We start from the raw sequence: 17,307 nt of genomic DNA, 5'->3' as shown, positions 1-17,307 counted from the left end.
CAATGAAATTGTCAAAATCTGCCTAAATGCCTTTTACATTACAGATTTTGTAAGTCTAATGTGTGTATGTTCATGGTACTTTTGAGATAAAAGAATGGTCTTCCTTTTACATTGATGATCTTGGTGTAAGAATTGTGTAAAAGAAAGATGTAGGTGCACTGAGCACATATAGGTAATGATTTGTGTGTAGATACTCTTGTGGGATAAAACTCGCCATGAAAAAAATGTGAACATGGCACAACAGCTCACTGATAGTTAATGAATTTTATGTAGTGGATGGGTAGAAATTGCTTGCTTTTATTAATTTTCATTTATTTTAATGAGTGTCTTGTATGTGTTGCTGGTTTTCTGCTACCTCTATGGGGATTGGCCAAATATCTGAGTGGTATGTTGTCAGAATTTGTAAAGCTACTACTATAAAACAGGAGAGACTACTAAACTGAAGTTGCTACTAAAACTGCTAATAATAATGTTGTTTTACAGGTACCTGCATTATCAGTCATGTTACATCTTAACAAGTGTTGGAAAAAAAAAAGCATACTAAAATCTCTTTTTATCTCTTTTATTTTTGAGAACTAAAATACGTATGTCTGATTGTTACGTAGTTTTCACTTATGATTCTGGATCTCATCTATTAATAAGAAATGCTTGAGTTAGATTTTGTTCTTTAACTTAGATTCACACGCTTCTATTTTTACACCGATTTTCATATATTCTTATTTAGAGTAAACTGCAGGCATTTAGAATAAACATTGAATGCTATTGAAATACTGAATGGTGCTTACTCATTAGTGTTTTTTTCTCTCAGCTAAAGGAAAAGGTGGCAAATTCCACAGAATTGCAGCATCAATTAGATAAAGCAAAACAACAGCACCAGGAACAGCAGATGCTTCAACAAAACACGACATCAAAACTACGAGAAGCCCAGGTAACTTACTTACACAGCCTCACATAAAAGTGTATTTCAGATTTTCATTATTTTCAGTATGTTCTCTCTGTAAAAGTGGCTTACAGGACTTGAAAATAGTTCAAATAGCTTGATGTGTAAATCTCAAATAGAATATACAGGGGGTGTTTAATACGTTTATCCAACATCTTATGCATTAGGAGTAACTTCTAAGTTTGCTATAATTAAGGAAGCTGTTCTGTGATTTTCTAGAATGATTTGGAGCAAGTACTGCGACAAATTGGAGATAAGGACCAAAAAATTCAAAATCTTGAGGCCTTGCTTCAAAAGAGTAAGGAAAATATCTCTCTGCTAGAAAAGGAAAGAGAGGATTTGTATGCCAAAATTCAAGCTGGTGAAGGAGAAACTGCAGTTCTTAACCAGCTACAGGAGAAAAATCATGCACTGCAAATACAGGTAAGAATTCAGAAACCTGTTTCTTTACTCTTTTTCGTTATTGTATCTTAATTCCATTATTCCTCTCTTGTTAAATATGACACTGATCTTTTCTAGACTTTGCTATTTCTTTGTATGTGTTTTGGTAACTTACCTGCTATCGGCAAAGAGGAGAGAATTCCTAGGTGTTTCCTATGTACATACACTAGCAATATACTCTTTAAAAAAGTGGATGCATATATGTGTTTGTTTCTTTTTTAAAAAAGAGGCTTATTTCCTGCTTTCCATACTAAAATTCAGTCTAGTCTGCATCTGTTGATTTTTCAGTTCTTGATTTTGTTAGAGTAAGGCTAAATTGATGACTCCCTTTTGTTTCCATTTTTAACTGATATCCTATTGGAACTCTGATACTGTACAGTATAGCTTTATTGTAATAGTTAGAGTTAGAAGTCTGCAGCTGTAATAAGACGCCCTAGAATTCCAAAGTTTTATGACTTTTTTGGTCCTCCTATTACGGTCTCTTTTTACCTCCTCACTACAGGTAACTCAGCTGACAGAGAAGCTGAAGAATCAATCAGAAAGTCATAAGCAAGCCCAAGAGAATTTGCATGAGCAAGTTCAGGAGCAGAAGGCACATCTAAGAGCTGCTCAAGACCGTGTGCTCTCTCTGGAAGCCAATATCACTGAGTTGAGCAGTCAGCTTAATGAAAGTAAAGAGAAAGTATCACAACTTGATGTACAGGTAATGGAACTCTATGCTGCCTGGCAATGGTAAATCCTGTTTTGATTTCTGTATTCTCTTTGGAGAATGTACAAAGCAATCTGAGAAAAAATTACGTGTTTCTACTTGCAGATAAAGTAAGATAAGGCAGATAAACATGCAGAACATGTAAGTGGATTTAGAATAGGAATAGATAGCAAGGTTTTTGTTTTGTTTGTTTCTTTGTTGGGTAGGTAATTTTTGGTGGTGGTAGTGGGAGTTCATAATCAAGTTGGGAAAATTTGTCTTCAAGCATCTTTTGTGTTGTATTTGTAATGGTTAATCATCCACAAAACTGCTGTTATCACTCTTAGGTTCTGTGCATCAGAGTGATAGTCTGTCAAGTCATTAAAGATGTTGCTGTTGCCTAGAGATTTCTTGTGCTGGTAGCTTTTACCTAAAACAAAACAAAAGTTACCTTGTTATCAATTCAATTGAATTAAACAAGGCAATTCCTCACTATAGTCTCAGTGTGGACTTTCCTACAGTTAAGTACTGCTTACACTAAAACCAGTAAATTCTGTTCAGGTATCACAAGGAATGAACAACACCTTGATCAGAAGCTTGACAGACATTGTTTTCTTAAATTAATAAACTTGGAATACCTAGTACAGTTGTTGTTTGATTAATACACTGTGTTAAGTAGTGTTACTCAGTTTCTGAGCAGGTCTAATAACTTCTGTTGTTCTGTGCTGTTTTTGCTGGGCTTTGCTGTAAGACCTGGATTGTTTTTCAACAAGACTTCAGTGCTAAAACAGTAATTTATGGCCTGTTGCATCTGCTTTTTAAGGCAATATGAGCTTTGCTACAGCCTTTTAAGAAGTAATGTTTCTGTTACAGATAAAAAAAAAAAAAAAAAAAATAGCAAGCTGCAGTAGTCAGTGACCCTGACAATTAACTCTATGTACCAACACCATTCATAGCTGCTGTATAAATGTGGTGGCTGGATATTTTGGAAGGAGCGAGGGGTTGCTGCCTGAAATGCCATGAGTAACAGTGAAAGATAGCATACAAATTACAGCATATTTTAGTTATTTTTTAATTCTTTTTGCCTCTAAAAGTTTTAGAGGATCTCAAACATTCATTTAGTGTGAAGTTACCAAGGTGCATGTGTGTGTGGATACATTGTCTATTCCTTTTTTTTCTTGCTTCTATGTAAAAATAATTCCTTAGAAAAGAATATGAATAGTTCTTTAATTCTGTTTTTAGCTTGAAGAAGGAACTAACTGTGGTTTAACACATTGATTTTTTTTTTTCTAAAACTTGAAAAAATTTCCCCTTCCCCTTTTTTTTTTTCCTAATAGTACATGAAAACTGCTAATGAAGTTACTGATAATAGATACTGTAATGAAGTACAACTTGTCTTTCAGGTAAAAGCAAAAACTGAATTGCTGCTTTCAGCAGAAGCATCAAAAGCTGCTCAAAGAGCAGACCTTCAGAATCATCTGGACACTGCCCAGCATGCACTGCAAGACAAGCAACAGGTTATGAGCAACACGCAAACATAAAGTTCCTATGTTACCTAAAAATCTACTTACAAGCCTAAGAATAGTCTGATTACAAACTACATAAATATGTGACTATGCATTTGGAAATAATCATGCAGGGTATTTTAACCATGTGATGTGTTTTCTGTTCTTTTTGCTGTAATCTGGACCATATGGGTGTAAAGAACTTAACTTGGAAATCCAGTCCTTGCTGTATGTTCAGCCATGGTTTGTGGTCTAAGCTGTGGTATTTGGGTACAGTTCTAACTTGTATGCTATGAAAAGTTTATATAATGCACTGGATTCAATTGAAAACTGTTAACTTGTATTACAGATTCAGATAAATTCAAAATCAAAAGTCTTTATTCAGAAATAATTATCTGCATGTCAGCTGACAAGAAGACATGAGGGTTGTTAAAATTGCATGTTTTAGTTTGCATTAATCCAACTACAGCATTCCACCAGGTGCTGAATCAAATATTTGTGTTATTAGAATCCATGCTATTGTCATCTTAGAGAAATATTCAGCACTTCCTAAGGGCACCAATTTTTAGGTGGGAATATAATTAATAGCTGTAAACATAAGACATCTTTTTGGAACTGTTTATTAAACACATAATTAATAATTAACCAAATCAGCTTGCTTGGAGAGTAAGGAGCTTGGGTGTAACTGTCATCTTAGTGGTTAAAGGTGAACATGTTTGTGTCTCCTGTGGAAATCACGTTGTTTTGTATTGATCCAATGATCTGGAATGATCTTTGGTGTGGGGAGAGTTTACTGTTCCCATACTGCAGGCTTTCCTCTTTGATGGTGCTTCACTCTTGGGAGACCTCGAGTTTACTCTGAGGTTTTGTAGTGTTACATTCTAATTATTGCTGTATTAACTCCAGGATCTCGAGCGTTTATGATGTATAGTTCCTCATCTCTTTATAACTTCAAACACATTTTTTAAGTTTTAGTTCATAGCCTGTAAAGTTTGTAAGGGATGTGTTTAACAAAGAGAATTTATTTGTGTTTTTCCATCTCAATTTCCTGCCTCTCAGATTAAAAAGGAAGCATCATTTTCCTTTTTAATTTTAACATATTAGATCACTCAAAGCATATATTCAAAGGACATTACTCATTTCTAGAAGCTATTTAGAAGCTAACAACCCTCTTATTTTTATTTTACCTCAGGAGTTAAATAAGGTCAGTGTTCAGTTGGATCAGGTTACGGCTAAGCTGAATGACAAGCAGGAATACTGTGCTCAGCTGGAAGCCAATCTCAAAGACTACAAAGAGCAACATCTTTATTTAGAACAGAAAACCGAAGAGCTAGAGGGACAGCTTAAGGTTTGTATTGAACACAATGTCTGAGCTTACTGAGACTGATGTTCACTGCTGCTTGGTGATATTTGATAAAAAGCTGTGCTCAAGTTACAGGGAAGGATTTATATGAAGTATGACTTCTGGAGGTTTTCTTTCTCACCAGTGTTCACTGATATACCCTTTAATCATATTCTCTTCTTCTGGGCTCACATATCACACTGAGGTCCCTTTCCTTTAGTGTGCCACTTTCCTTTAGTGTGCTTCTACCAACCTCTATGCCTGGAAGGTGCTGTGAGAGGGAACACAATTACTTCCTGAAATTAGAGTCTTCAGGTTTATACACATTCCAAGGGTGCAAGGGAACGTCTTACATTGGTTAGCACAAGTTAATACTACCTTTTTGGTTTAATTTACTTCTATATATTTTTCTGCTAGTTTGATCTTGCATTTTGCGTTCTGTTCCTGGGCGTAGCTTTTCTCTTACGTTGCCAATCATTAAGTTTACAGAACCTTTAGACATTTTCCTATACTAATGTTTTCAATTATTGATATGAATTACTCCCAATTATGAATTAAATTACTCCTAGTACTTCAGTGTTTTAAAATTTCAAGTTTACATTTTAATGTTGTTTCTTGTTAAACGTTCTTGAGAGTCAAAATCACAATACATGAAACCACATAATAAATCTTAGGAGCAGTGTAGAATTTTTTTGTGGTGCTATGTATCTGTTTTTTGGAGGAGATTAGCAGTCTAGAAGGTGTTTTTCCTAGCTTATGTGCTTTTCTACCTGCTTTCATTTGTGTTTTATATTTCTTTTGCCAAAGTTCTGCAAGTAACCAATAGACTCAAATGCTTAGGAGAAATACACTGTTTACTTGCACAAGATTTGATGAGGTCCCTGGTAGCTGAAGTGTGAAACTGAGCAGGGTTGTTGATGCTTTCTACAGGAATGCAATTGTGTGTGAAAGTCTTCATGTCATCACCATTCTTTGTGTTATTCCAGTTGAATGCGTGGTATTTAAAAGGAGGAAAAAAACACACAACAAACAACAGAAATCCTCAGGAATTTTCTCAGAGGAACTTGATGATTTTGTATTGTGACCACTGCTTAAAACCAGAAGTGCCTATAAAGCAATGTGTTGAAGAGTCTAAGCAGTACCTGATTGCTGTACTGTTTGTATTCCATATAAACAAACAAATACCTTCTAAAAATGAAACAAAATAAACCCTCTTTTAGATGAGCACAGGATTTCTTTATACCCGTAGCTCATGTCTTTGTTGTTACAAAGAATGTCAGAGTTGAGGCTATGTAAACCAGTAGTCATTTGAAACTGCTGAAACTGTCAGTAGTTGAGAACCTAGCTCCAAAGCCATGCACTGTATAATGGCTTTTTAAAGATGTCTCTGTTTTACTTATTACTTTGCTTGCATTTAATTTAAAGGTGATTTCAGAATGCTTTACCGAAGTAGTTCACTTTTAGGGGACCGAAAGAGTTGCAGGAACTAAATAATGAAGGGCAAGTGGCCAACTAATGAAAGAGATGGATAGTGTGTGAGAATTTAGAAACTGCTTTCTATAGTAAGGGCTTTCCAGTAAATACTGCTGAATGACAGTACTTTTGTTTTATTGGCTGTTTTCCAATGGCTCTAACTTTTCTGTTTTTTTATCTCAGAAACTTGAGGCTGACGTTCTTGATGCCAAAGCAAGCAAAGAACAAGCTCTTCAGGAGTTACAGCAGCAACGACAGCAATCTACAGGATTAGACCTCCGAATAGCAGAGCTGAGTAAACAACTTGAAGCAGAAAAAGAAGCGTATGTGTTTCCTGTGTTGTAGTACTTTTTGAAGTCGGACATAGAACTAGAGTGGTTTGGAGTACACTTAAAATTTTGTTCTTCCCTCCTGTAATTTCATAAAATCATAGATCAAAGTGATGTATTCCCTCTGCTAGGAGATCTGAGTTAGGTCCCAGTTGTTTTCTTGTACTTTACTTGCCATGCAGACTCCATCTGCCACATCATCTCATGTGAATCACTCACTGCTGTGATTCAGTGCATTCCAGGTTATTCACTGTGCTTGTCAGTTAAATATCTGAACAGTTTGAAGGACTAAGATCCATCTTGATGTATCCACAGCTCTGTATCTTTCAAAGATTAATTTGCGGTTTTTGCCAAGAAGTGAAGGAGTAGATCCTGTTCACAGTATTTGGGAAGGAAAAATCCATCTCAAAATAGTGTTTAAAGTTGCTGGTATATCTTCACTAAAGAGAAAAAACGCCCATGTTCTAAAATAAAAAGGCATTCTTTGAGTTAGCTCTACAGTTAATATTCTTAAATAGAGATGTTTAGTGATACAAAGAACCTGTGAAGAACAACTTAAAAAAATCTTCTATTTTTCTCTGTTTGGTTTTGTATTTGCAGTATGTCTAGTGCTAAATTGGATTTACAGAAGAAATCTGAGGCCCTTGAACAAGCAAAACAGCAAATTTCAAAGCAAGAGGAGGAAAATGCCAGCCTCAAAAGAAATCTTGAGAAATCAAGTCAAGATACATGTAAACAGCTCAAGGAATTAGACTGTAAAATGCAAGCAGCAACATCAGAGCTGCAACAGGTGAAATTAGAGAAGGATACTCTGCTAAAGGACCTTACAGCTACCAAAGAGAAACTCTCAAAAAGTTCTGAATCCTTCAAAAAAAGGAAGGAAGAATTAGAAAAAGAAATAGAAAAAGGAAAAGCAGCTGTAGCAGAAATGGTCAGTAGCTTTGTTCATTACACATTAAGTCTGAAGTATTTATTGTCTGATATTAAAACAGGTTTCTGACTGAAAGTAGCGTATATGTGATAAGACTGCATGGAAATTAATTAGTGCCGCTGTGTTGAAGAAAAATGAAGAGAGGCCATTTTAGTTTCCTTTCCTTAGCCTTTTGTGTAGAACCTTCCTGTGCACTTGCCTGAACATCCTAGAAAGCTGCATACTGCAGCCAGAATAACGTCATCTCTTGTTCTGGGAGATGCCTAACTTAAGAGTATACATATATATGAGCACATATATACGTATTATTTCAGTTTCAGAGAAGTCTAGTACATGGCAGTATAGTAACAAATACTTCACACAAACAGTTGCTATGGTAAGAAGAACTAGACTAGACTAATAAGATTCCTACTAGCCTTAAAATATACCTTTTTTTTCTTCTTCCTTTTGCTTTGTTAGAAATACAACTGATGACTGTAACAATAAATATTCAAATATCTTGCATGTCCCCATTTCCTAGAACCCATATGTAGCTACTTTTATTCTACTCTATTAGAAAATAAATCTGCTTCTAGTTAAAAATAACACTTTTTCCTTTCCTCCTTCAGCTTTTTAAGATAAGCTTTTTTGCTTGCTTTAGTTACTGCTATTTAAATATTTGTTTTTCCTAAAAGCTTGAAGGATTTTCTCCCGAGTTTAGACTTTCCAGATTCTGCTTCTAATCATTGGAAGTCTCATCACTGACTTAAGTACTTAGAATGTTGTTCACATAATAATATTGCAAATGTATTTGCTCGTGAGTTTTAGAACATCAAGAAATTTTGAATCCTGAGAGAGAAATGAGTGCTTGCTATAAGAAGAAGGCTGCCAATAGCAGCTTCCACAAAGGAGACTGTTCCTAATCAGAAAATCTTTTTGGCACACAGCTGCCTTAAAGTATGTGTTATCAGCAGTGGTCAGCTTAGATTTCTCACTATTAGTGACTGTAATTTTTAACTGAAAATGTCCCCAACTGAGGAGGAAAGCATTTTTACTGGAAAAAAAAACAACCACAAATATTCTCTATAAAGGCTTTTGTAGCTCTTATGAAAATACCTGGCATTTGGTCTTAGAAGCTCCCAGAAATATTTGCTTGTCTTCTGTTTTATAGGAAAAATCTTACCAAGAAGTAAAACAGCAGCTCCAGGTACAGACAGAGTCTGTAGCTAAAGAGAGGAATGAATTGAAAAACTCACTGGAAAAAAAGGAGGGGGTAAGCTGTCTGCTTATTTAGTATGTAAAAAAATCAAGAAAAGAGTAATAACATGTTGAAAAGATTGATTTTCGGTTTCTCAGGCTGGGATTGTTGAGGGAAAAAGAAGGTTGCAGTTTTCAAATTGTAACCCATTTGGGACTTTAAAATAAGGTAATAGTAAAAAATTCCTAGATGTATTTTAGAATACAGGTTCTACTCTTACTTATCTGTGCTCTGCATGCCAATTTGGCCCTGCAGTTTCTTCATTATGGAAGCAGTTATTTTTTATTACTGTGTCCTCATTTGCTTTCAAACTTATGGTCTGTGAACAATGGAATTGTTTATTTTATATCCTTAGATCTGTTTTCAGCTTGGGCATCACTGTGTTGCCTAATCTGTATGTTCCACGTGTGGTTTACAGGAAATTTTCATTTATTCTTGAGGATTTGTTTGCTTTTGCAAACTTTTATAATTGTCTATGGCTACATACAAGTACGTGTCTGTGGCTACGTCCCAAGTAAACTTTTTTAAAGATGAGCATTCAGACAAAATCATTTAGTTCAGCCAGTATGCTGAAGACCAAGTCCATTTTTATGTATTTCTTTACCTAAACTGTCACGTTTTCCTTAAAGGAACCAGGAAATCGTAACGAGCAGTGGGCACGTTTTGAACTGTGGTGGGTTCTTGCTGCCTGAAAGAGGGTTTGTGAATGTGCAGGTGTAATGCTTACAGACGAGACCCTTCCTCAGTCTCCTGCTGCTACTCTGTCTCCTCTCTTGTTCTGGCAGAAGCACTGGCAGTGCTCTGTGGCAAGTGCAGGAGGATGAGTTTGGTATCTGCTACAGCTGGCAGCAGGAGAGAGCAGATCACTGCTGGCTGGAAAAAAGCCACTTGCTTTTAATTTTGAATGGGAAAAAAAGACTGGAGCTGACCTAAGGGTAGGAGATTGAAAATAAGAGGTTATCTTTGTGGTATAGATATTCTTAAAATCTAAATCTGGTTATCAGTGTTCTTTATTATCCAGCTCTGAAGAAGGAGCTAGTAGCAGTGACACTGAGGGATGGTCTGGTTCTGTATGCAGGAAACAGTGCATCCTTGGAAACTCTGCTACAAATAACCTGCAGATTATTTAAAAAATGTAAGAACAAGTATACTGACTCGCGAGAAAGATACTGCCTGGTACAGAGCAAAGCAGCAGATGCATAGAGGGATGTAGAAGAAGGCTTTGTAACCTTTCAAGTTACAACCAGGGGGCAGTCCCCAACTTGTAGCAGTGTTTTGGATGAGCCAAAGACAACATCTTCAGCTTTAACAGTTTTGACTGGTTTTTCATTTGTGAATTTGTCTGTTTGCAATTTTGACTGTACAGTTTGTTAAACACACAGTTCGATGGGCAGTTACAGGTATACATAGTGATTTAAATTAAAATTATATACAGTTATTTAATATTTTTGAATATAGATTTCTAAGCAATTGTCGATAGAACTTGACTCAACACGAGCGCAAGTACTGGAAATTCAGGGTCTTCTGAAAGAGAAAGAGAACAGTGAGCAGCATCTTCAGGGAAAGCTGAGAGAGATAAAGGAATCTTTTGAGCAGAAGAAAAAGCATAGTGAAACACTGCAAGCTGAATTAAAAACTGCCCTTTTAGAAAAGGTAAGGCTGGCGTCTCATATTCCTTTAAGAAAATTAATATACATTTATGTGATAAATGCTGCAACTTTTATGCCAATGTCTTTGTGATAAACAGCTATTTAATGTAGTCTTGTTCAAAAGGAGAAGGTCAGGATGTGGAATCAAGTTCTTCAACAGTCGATGCTGAAATGTACAGATTCTGTAGGAGCTGAGTTTCAATACATTGGTAAAAAAAAAAAAAAAAAAAAAAAGGCTAGATTGAATATTTTTATGTTGCTTCGGGAAGATGCTATGAAACAAGAGCTGCTCTTTTCCTGTAAAGCAGTAGAAAGTTTTGCGAGAGCAGTTTAGACAAACTCTGCAGTGTTTTGGAATGTCCGTGGCAGTTTTAAACTAACTCTTTTATTATACCAAAAGAATTTAACTGAGTGACAGTATGAAACCCATAAACCATAATGGAAGGAGTTCAAATGCTTTCCAACATGAGAGAATGTTGTGTTGCGTGCCATGCTCTGTTAAATGTTGCTCCAGCTTTGGCTGCCCTGTGCTACGTGTTCCAACTTGTGCTTTAGTCGGACTATGGAAACTGTAGGACTTAAAGTATTACTTAGATTTTCAATGTTAGGTCTTATTATGCTTAACTTAATCTTCTGATTTGAATTAAGTGTTGTTGTTAAATTAGTTACAAAATATTGCTATAAAACTGTTAATATTAGATTACTAAATGGCTATTTCGTAAGTGGAAAAAAAATTAGTTTTGCAGTAGAAATGTGGTTTATTGAAATGGTTAAGATTACTGTCTGTAACTTTTACTGGCACTTTCTATGCTTATGTTTCAGGCAGAACTGGAGAATAAACTGCAACAGCAGACTATTTTGTCAGCTCAGGAGCTTAAAGCAGAGAAAGGAAAACTAGCAGACTTACAGAAGACCCATGAAAAAAATAAGGAAAACATGGAAAAGCTGCAACTGGACCTGTATGGGAAAGAGTCTGAGCTGTTGGCAACCAGGCAAGACCTTAAGGTACTTAGAGACATTTTAATGCTATGTGTGACTTAATAGATCTGTGAGTATCCTTTCTGAAGACAGAGAACTGTACAGGGTAAGAAAAGAAGTCCCTTTCTATAAAAAGAATTTAGTGATGCTCAATCCCTTCTTGTGGGCCAGAGAACACAGTGAAATTTGTTTCAAGCCACGAGTATTTGCTAGTTTACCTGAGCTACCTTTCCATTCGTGCAGTGGCAGTATGAGCTGCAGGAGCAAAGTGAAAGATGATTTATTTTTTTATTATTTTAAGAAGTTTTCTCATTTTTCTTGTACCTTTCAACCAATTTAAATAGCATAGCTAATGAGAGCAAAGTTGCTGACAGAACATGAGTAACTGCTGCCTCCTAGATAATCTGACTAGAATTTTTGTTTTTAGTCTTTTCCTGTATTCTTGCCTCTTCCATTACTTCCTGGCTGATCATAGACTTTCAGAGATGTCAATCTAATAGAAACAGTAGGCTTAGTGACCTGCCTGGAATGCAGATGTCTAAATGTAGTCCTTCAAATTTTTGCTATTCTGAAGCAGAATTTACTTGATTTGGTATTAGGGTTTAATGCCTTTAAAAAAATCTTGTTGTGAATCAAGTCAGTAAAAAAAGGTGTTTGTTCTTTTCCTTTGTTCCTTCCTCCTTCATGTCGGAGATAAACCAGTTAGTCTAAGGCCATGCTGTGCTGCAGAGATGTGTGGCTTTGGCTCCTTTCACTTGCAGAGTTGAGTGGGTTTCATTGCCCATGTCTGATGCTGTTGATTTAGGCTTTTCTGAAGTTCTTGGAGAGCAGTAGGCATGTCTGCAGAACTGGCCATCTCATTCATTTTAGATGTTGGCTTCTGTTTGTGTTTGATGACTGCTTAGATTGAGTAGCTCCTTTTCACCTGTCCGAGTGCAAGTGTTTCAGTCCCATCCTTGTAATATTAAAGACCTTGGAGCCATTCTGGATAGCTCCATGTGAGCTGTGGAGGCCTAGCCAAATTCCAGGTTTGGGGTTACTTTAACAAAAAGAGAAATAGCTCCTTTATGCACCTGTCATTGAATCATTCCCCTAATCATTCTTCTCCTCTGTGGCATTAGAATACCTGCTATTTTCATGCAAGTTAGAGAAACTTTGTTTTCAGTGCTTCTTGTTTGAATCTTTATGCATTGATATAAAGAGCTTTGGCCTGCTTATGAACGAAGGTGGTTTAAACATGCCTAGGGTTAGTGACTATAGCATGCTACCCCTCCTTTTTGAGTTTGTTTCCCACTGTAGACTTAGTAATGCAGTGACCTGTAAATTTATCAAATGTGCTCAATAAATCTTTTTGGTATAATTAATTTAAATATTGCTTGTCGTAGAAATAGCTCTGAATAAGTATTATTAAACCAGCTTGATGACCTCTAGTTTTGGCAGATATGGAGTAGGACAGTAGATGTCACACATGTTTTTACACCTGAATCAGGATGATGGTGAGAAATGGAAGATCTGTGCAAAAAGGTAAAATAAGGTGACAGGAGCAGGTGACTAGCAATGCTTGTAGTACATAAGTAAAGTGTCTAGCAACAGGAAAGTAAAGTTGTTAATGCAAGCAGGCCGATAACTTAATGTATCATGTGGAATATCTGTGAAACCCAGAGGGCCTCAGGAAGTGGAGGTGGTGTACCACTTTGGAGGCTGTTTGCTTGGTTATTTATGCATTTATGCATAATAATTAGGGCTAGTATGGTTTTCTTGGCACTGCTTTTGTTTTTGTTTTTGGTTTTTTTTGCTGTAAAATTTAGAAGAGGGAAAAGGATGATGGGAATATATGCTTAATTGTGGCTGTGCTGTCTCACTTCAATATTAAGTGAAAGTAGTAGTGATAACTTGTCTTAAAAGACAACAAAGAAGGAAGTGTTGAGGAAGGTTTGTTTTGAGAGCTGAATATGTAAATATCGCTCAAGTCAGAAGAACCATATGACAGAATTTCATATTCTGGTTCCACATCAGTTATCTCTGATTTGTTTAGACTTAGAGAATTTGCTTAGTTAAGATTTGAGCCACAGCTAGGAATTTCTGGGTAGTGTAGAATGAATGCTGATAGGAGGCCTAGGGTTCAGAATGGACTTGATGTTATTAGTAGGCAGTAGCTGAAGCTTTTCAAACTTGTTTATGAGGTAACTTTAGGTGACTTATGCAGGATTTTTGGTAGAAATATGAGCTCCCTGCACAGCTGTGTTTAGTCAGCATGGTTTGAAGCCCAGTGTTGCCCAGCCCAGGCATGGCTAGGCTGTTTTGGAAAATGCCAGCATTGCTAGGCTTGCTTTAGTTTAAAAAAACCTAGAAGTCAAAGCTTAAATATTCCGAATTCATGTAGCATCATGCTGTTGATGAGGCCAGAATTCTTGGATGTGAAGATAGATCAAAAAAGGCTGTGAAGCACAACAGGTGATGTGAGCTGGGTTCCAGGGAGGGGATGGCAGTAGCTGGCTGTACACAGAGCACCATCTGCTGGCTTGTGGCTGTCATGTCACTGCAGGATGGTGGCTGAGAACTGCCCGGCTACCCTGTGGCAGAAAGTAGGAAATGCTCATGTGAAGGTTTGCAGCTGGAGATGCAGCACTGCAGGAGAGTGCAGCTCTCGTACAGCTGTCTAGCTGGAGTGCTGTCAGCAGAGAATGAGGAACAACCTCTTAAAACTGCAGTTTCTGATTGAAAGAAATAGAAAATAGTTTATGTAGTTTTAGGCAGATGCAAACTTTGGAGCTGTTAGACTCACAGAGAGAAAGTAGGAAATTCTAAAATGAATGATGTTACGGATACTGTGTGCTGCAAATTTAGTTCAGTTTAAAAAAGGCACCTTTGATAGCAGTTAATAAACTTGTGTTTTTGTCTCTGAAAAAGGATCGGGCATGGTTACAGTGCTTGTAAAAGCTATAGTTTTTTATATATTACTATATATATATATATATATATAAATATAAATGGGATTCTATTTTTTTTTTTCTGGAAATGCCTATTTACAAGAGTTAATGAAAATGCATAACTGGTACTTCTTCCTTCGTTTTGAGTTAGTGCAAACATACTTTGTGTTCTGCTCTCTTGAACTCTGCCAAATCTTCTTCTGTCTTGGCATCAGTGCTTTTTGTAGTCGATCCTGGTTTCTTCTGTGTTCTCAAAAGAATGTTTCTTCGCCTCCAACATTGGCATCGCTGTCTGTGTATCTTCAGTGGATGTTCTGGGAGAGTATGGTGCCAAACCTCAGGTCTGTAAGTCAGGAGACTATGTTGCCTACAGTCAGTCTAATCCTACTGCTGAAGACATGAAGCAACATAAGGTTAACATCAGTGTTAATATGTATGTTAATAGTATGGAGGGAGGAGAGGGGCACACAAACAAAACTGGCTCGTCTGTGCACCTCTCTTAAATGGAATGAATCCAGGTCATGGGACCCAGCTAGTTCTTGCAGTGCAGCCCAAGTTGTACAAGATCAGGCTGAGATGACTTCTTAGCTATACCAGCCAAACTGACATCTGTTTTTATTTACAATAATAAATACAGATTGCCTTCTTTTGTTTTGTACATTTTCCTAGCATTTTGTTTTCTTTGTCCTGCTAAAGAGCAATCTCATGACTTGCTGGGAGCACACCTGTTGTTTTCTGGAAACAGTGCCAAAACTGAATAATGAAGGTGAATAGCATCAGATGTTGTGAGAGATGATTTTATGTTAAAGATGTGAACTCCTCAGCAGCCCAAAAGAATCAGGCTGAACTGCAGTCTTGATGGAGACTGGGCCAGGATAACTGGAATGGTTAGCTGTGTGCCAGATCTCTGCTTGTTTCTAAAGGGTGCTGTGTGGGATTTTTGAGCAAAGCAGAAAGAAAGGCACAGATAAATAGAAGGTGAATTGACTGGTAGAGTTATATTAAATGGCATCCCAGATAAGCTCAGTAGCATTATTACTAATCATAGCACAATTAAAAGTCACTTGCTGTATGGGAGCTATAGTATGCTAAGTGTGTTCAAAATTTAGATTCCCTTATATTACAGACTACTGTAATATACATTTGTGTATAGTACTATGCAGAGTAGGCTGAATGCTGGCAGTGTTCCATCACTAAGTCTGATTTTTTTTCCAGCAAAATGCTTCAGATACTACAGATTAGGGTTAGGAAAGATCAGAAATCGATTTGTATTTTAATGAAGATGGGAGCTGCTAAAGCAGATGTATAATTAAGTCAAAGTTGTTTTAGTTCAGTGGTTTTTAAAAGAAACAATAAGTACAAGGAGCTTAATTAGAATTTAGAAAGAAGAGTATCAGCAAAAATAGGTAATTGTGAAAGAATTTAAATCCTTAATGGTGCACTAAAGGTAATAAATGACTCACTAACAGTAAATCTCCCCACCTCACACTGTATCTTCACATCAAATATTTCCAGAAAGTAGCTAGATTTTGGTGGTGTGAAAGATGAGTTTTTAAATTTTCTTTCTTATCGCTTCTTTTTGAAAGAACATGCTTCTACATGTTAGCTAGCATATGCCTAAGCCAAAGGCACAAAAAAAAACCCCAACACTTTGAGAATAGTAAATTAAGAAGAGCTCCTAAGTTTGACTTTGCTGTGAGCGAATAGAATGAGTCTTGGGAGCAAGTTTTAAGTTATTGCTTGGGTTTCTGTGACCGAAATACAGAGAGACATCCAAATTTGTTTTCTGTGTAATGGGGAGTACTGAATAATAAATAAGCAAATAAAATTACAGTCTGTAATAGATTTTGAGTGGAAGATTACATTTTGTTTGAAATGCTAATGAAGCTGATACTATTAAGCATTTTGTCCCAATATTAGCACTTCTTAGGTTGTGCATTACACTTCATGGTTCTAAAAAAAAATTTGTGACTGTTAGTGCTAGCTTCCTTAAGGTACTGGAAAAAAGGAATACTGAATGACTTCTGAAAACTTCATGCTATGGCTTCAGTGCCACTTAATTAACAGCTGTATAGTGGTTGATTTAGCCTGAGAGTAAACTCAGTTAGAGTAAACAAAGTCAAACTCATTCTCTTTTCATCAGTCACCTTTCCTTCTTTGCACTTTCATATGCTTTCGCATTTTGTCTGTGGAAGGGTGCAAACTGGAGTATGTATGGTAAGGTACTATTGATGAAACATTTCTGGGTAGTTTCTTTTTACTAGGGGTGAACTTATGGCCTAGAAGTCCCTGTAGCTATACTTTGTCAACCTTTGAAGTGAAGCATTGCATGGTAGGTGACAGTTTTTTCCAGTGGAAAATGACTGGATGAGTATCAAGTATCTGAAGGTCTTGTACCTGCTGGGTAATCTGCAGAGCTGTCTTTGTAATTAGTCCACAGAAGAAAAACTGGCTCTTGCTCAAGAAGAATTAGTTTCCAGCAGAAATCGAATTGCCAGCAATAATCAGCAGATTCAGGAACTGAAGAAAGCAAAGTCAATGCTGGAACAGGATGCATCAAAGAAGGAGCAGCAACTGGGCGAGAAGACCAAAATGCTACAGGATCTTCAGAATGAGAGGGTAAATGTCTCTGTCTTTTGAAGACTTCACACAGACACTCAGAGACTTCCCCTGCCGTCTCCTTTCCATTAATTCCTGCTGGATTTCTAAACAAGGGTTATTTGGGGGGCATGGCGCTGTTGTAGAGCGTAGCAACAGCAATTTTACTGAATCTGTGGTGCCAAAACTCTTCACAGACGGTTGAAGTGAATTTGCTCCAAAATAGGCTGTTAATTTGAACTAAGTGGCTAGACATGCAAGAAAAC

General features: G+C 36.7%; 1 protein-coding gene across 3 annotated transcripts in view; it reads left to right on the top strand.

The window, feature by feature from the left end:
• EEA1 (early endosome antigen 1) overlaps nt 1-17,307 on the top strand; it is a 72,231-nt gene that overhangs the window by 42,108 nt on the left and 12,816 nt on the right. For all 3 annotated transcript variants that reach the window (XM_031600479.2, XM_031600478.2, XM_090139799.1), the window contains 11 exons: nt 809-928; nt 1,160-1,363; nt 1,884-2,084; nt 3,473-3,586; nt 4,767-4,922; nt 6,573-6,712; nt 7,319-7,649; nt 8,800-8,901; nt 10,345-10,539; nt 11,358-11,540; nt 16,877-17,062. In XM_031600479.2, coding sequence (XP_031456339.2) covers nt 809-928; nt 1,160-1,363; nt 1,884-2,084; nt 3,473-3,586; nt 4,767-4,922; nt 6,573-6,712; nt 7,319-7,649; nt 8,800-8,901; nt 10,345-10,539; nt 11,358-11,540; nt 16,877-17,062 — 1,932 coding nt within the window. The remainder of the gene's footprint in view (nt 1-808; nt 929-1,159; nt 1,364-1,883; nt 2,085-3,472; nt 3,587-4,766; nt 4,923-6,572; nt 6,713-7,318; nt 7,650-8,799; nt 8,902-10,344; nt 10,540-11,357; nt 11,541-16,876; nt 17,063-17,307) is intronic.

The sequence above is a fragment of the Phasianus colchicus genome, chromosome 1, assembly GCF_987193195.1.
Source record: "Phasianus colchicus chromosome 1, bPhaCol1.hap1.1, whole genome shotgun sequence".
Taxonomy (NCBI): domain Eukaryota; kingdom Metazoa; phylum Chordata; class Aves; order Galliformes; family Phasianidae; genus Phasianus; species Phasianus colchicus.
Note: the sequence above shows the minus strand (reverse complement) of the source record. Positions and strands in the feature narration are given on the sequence as shown.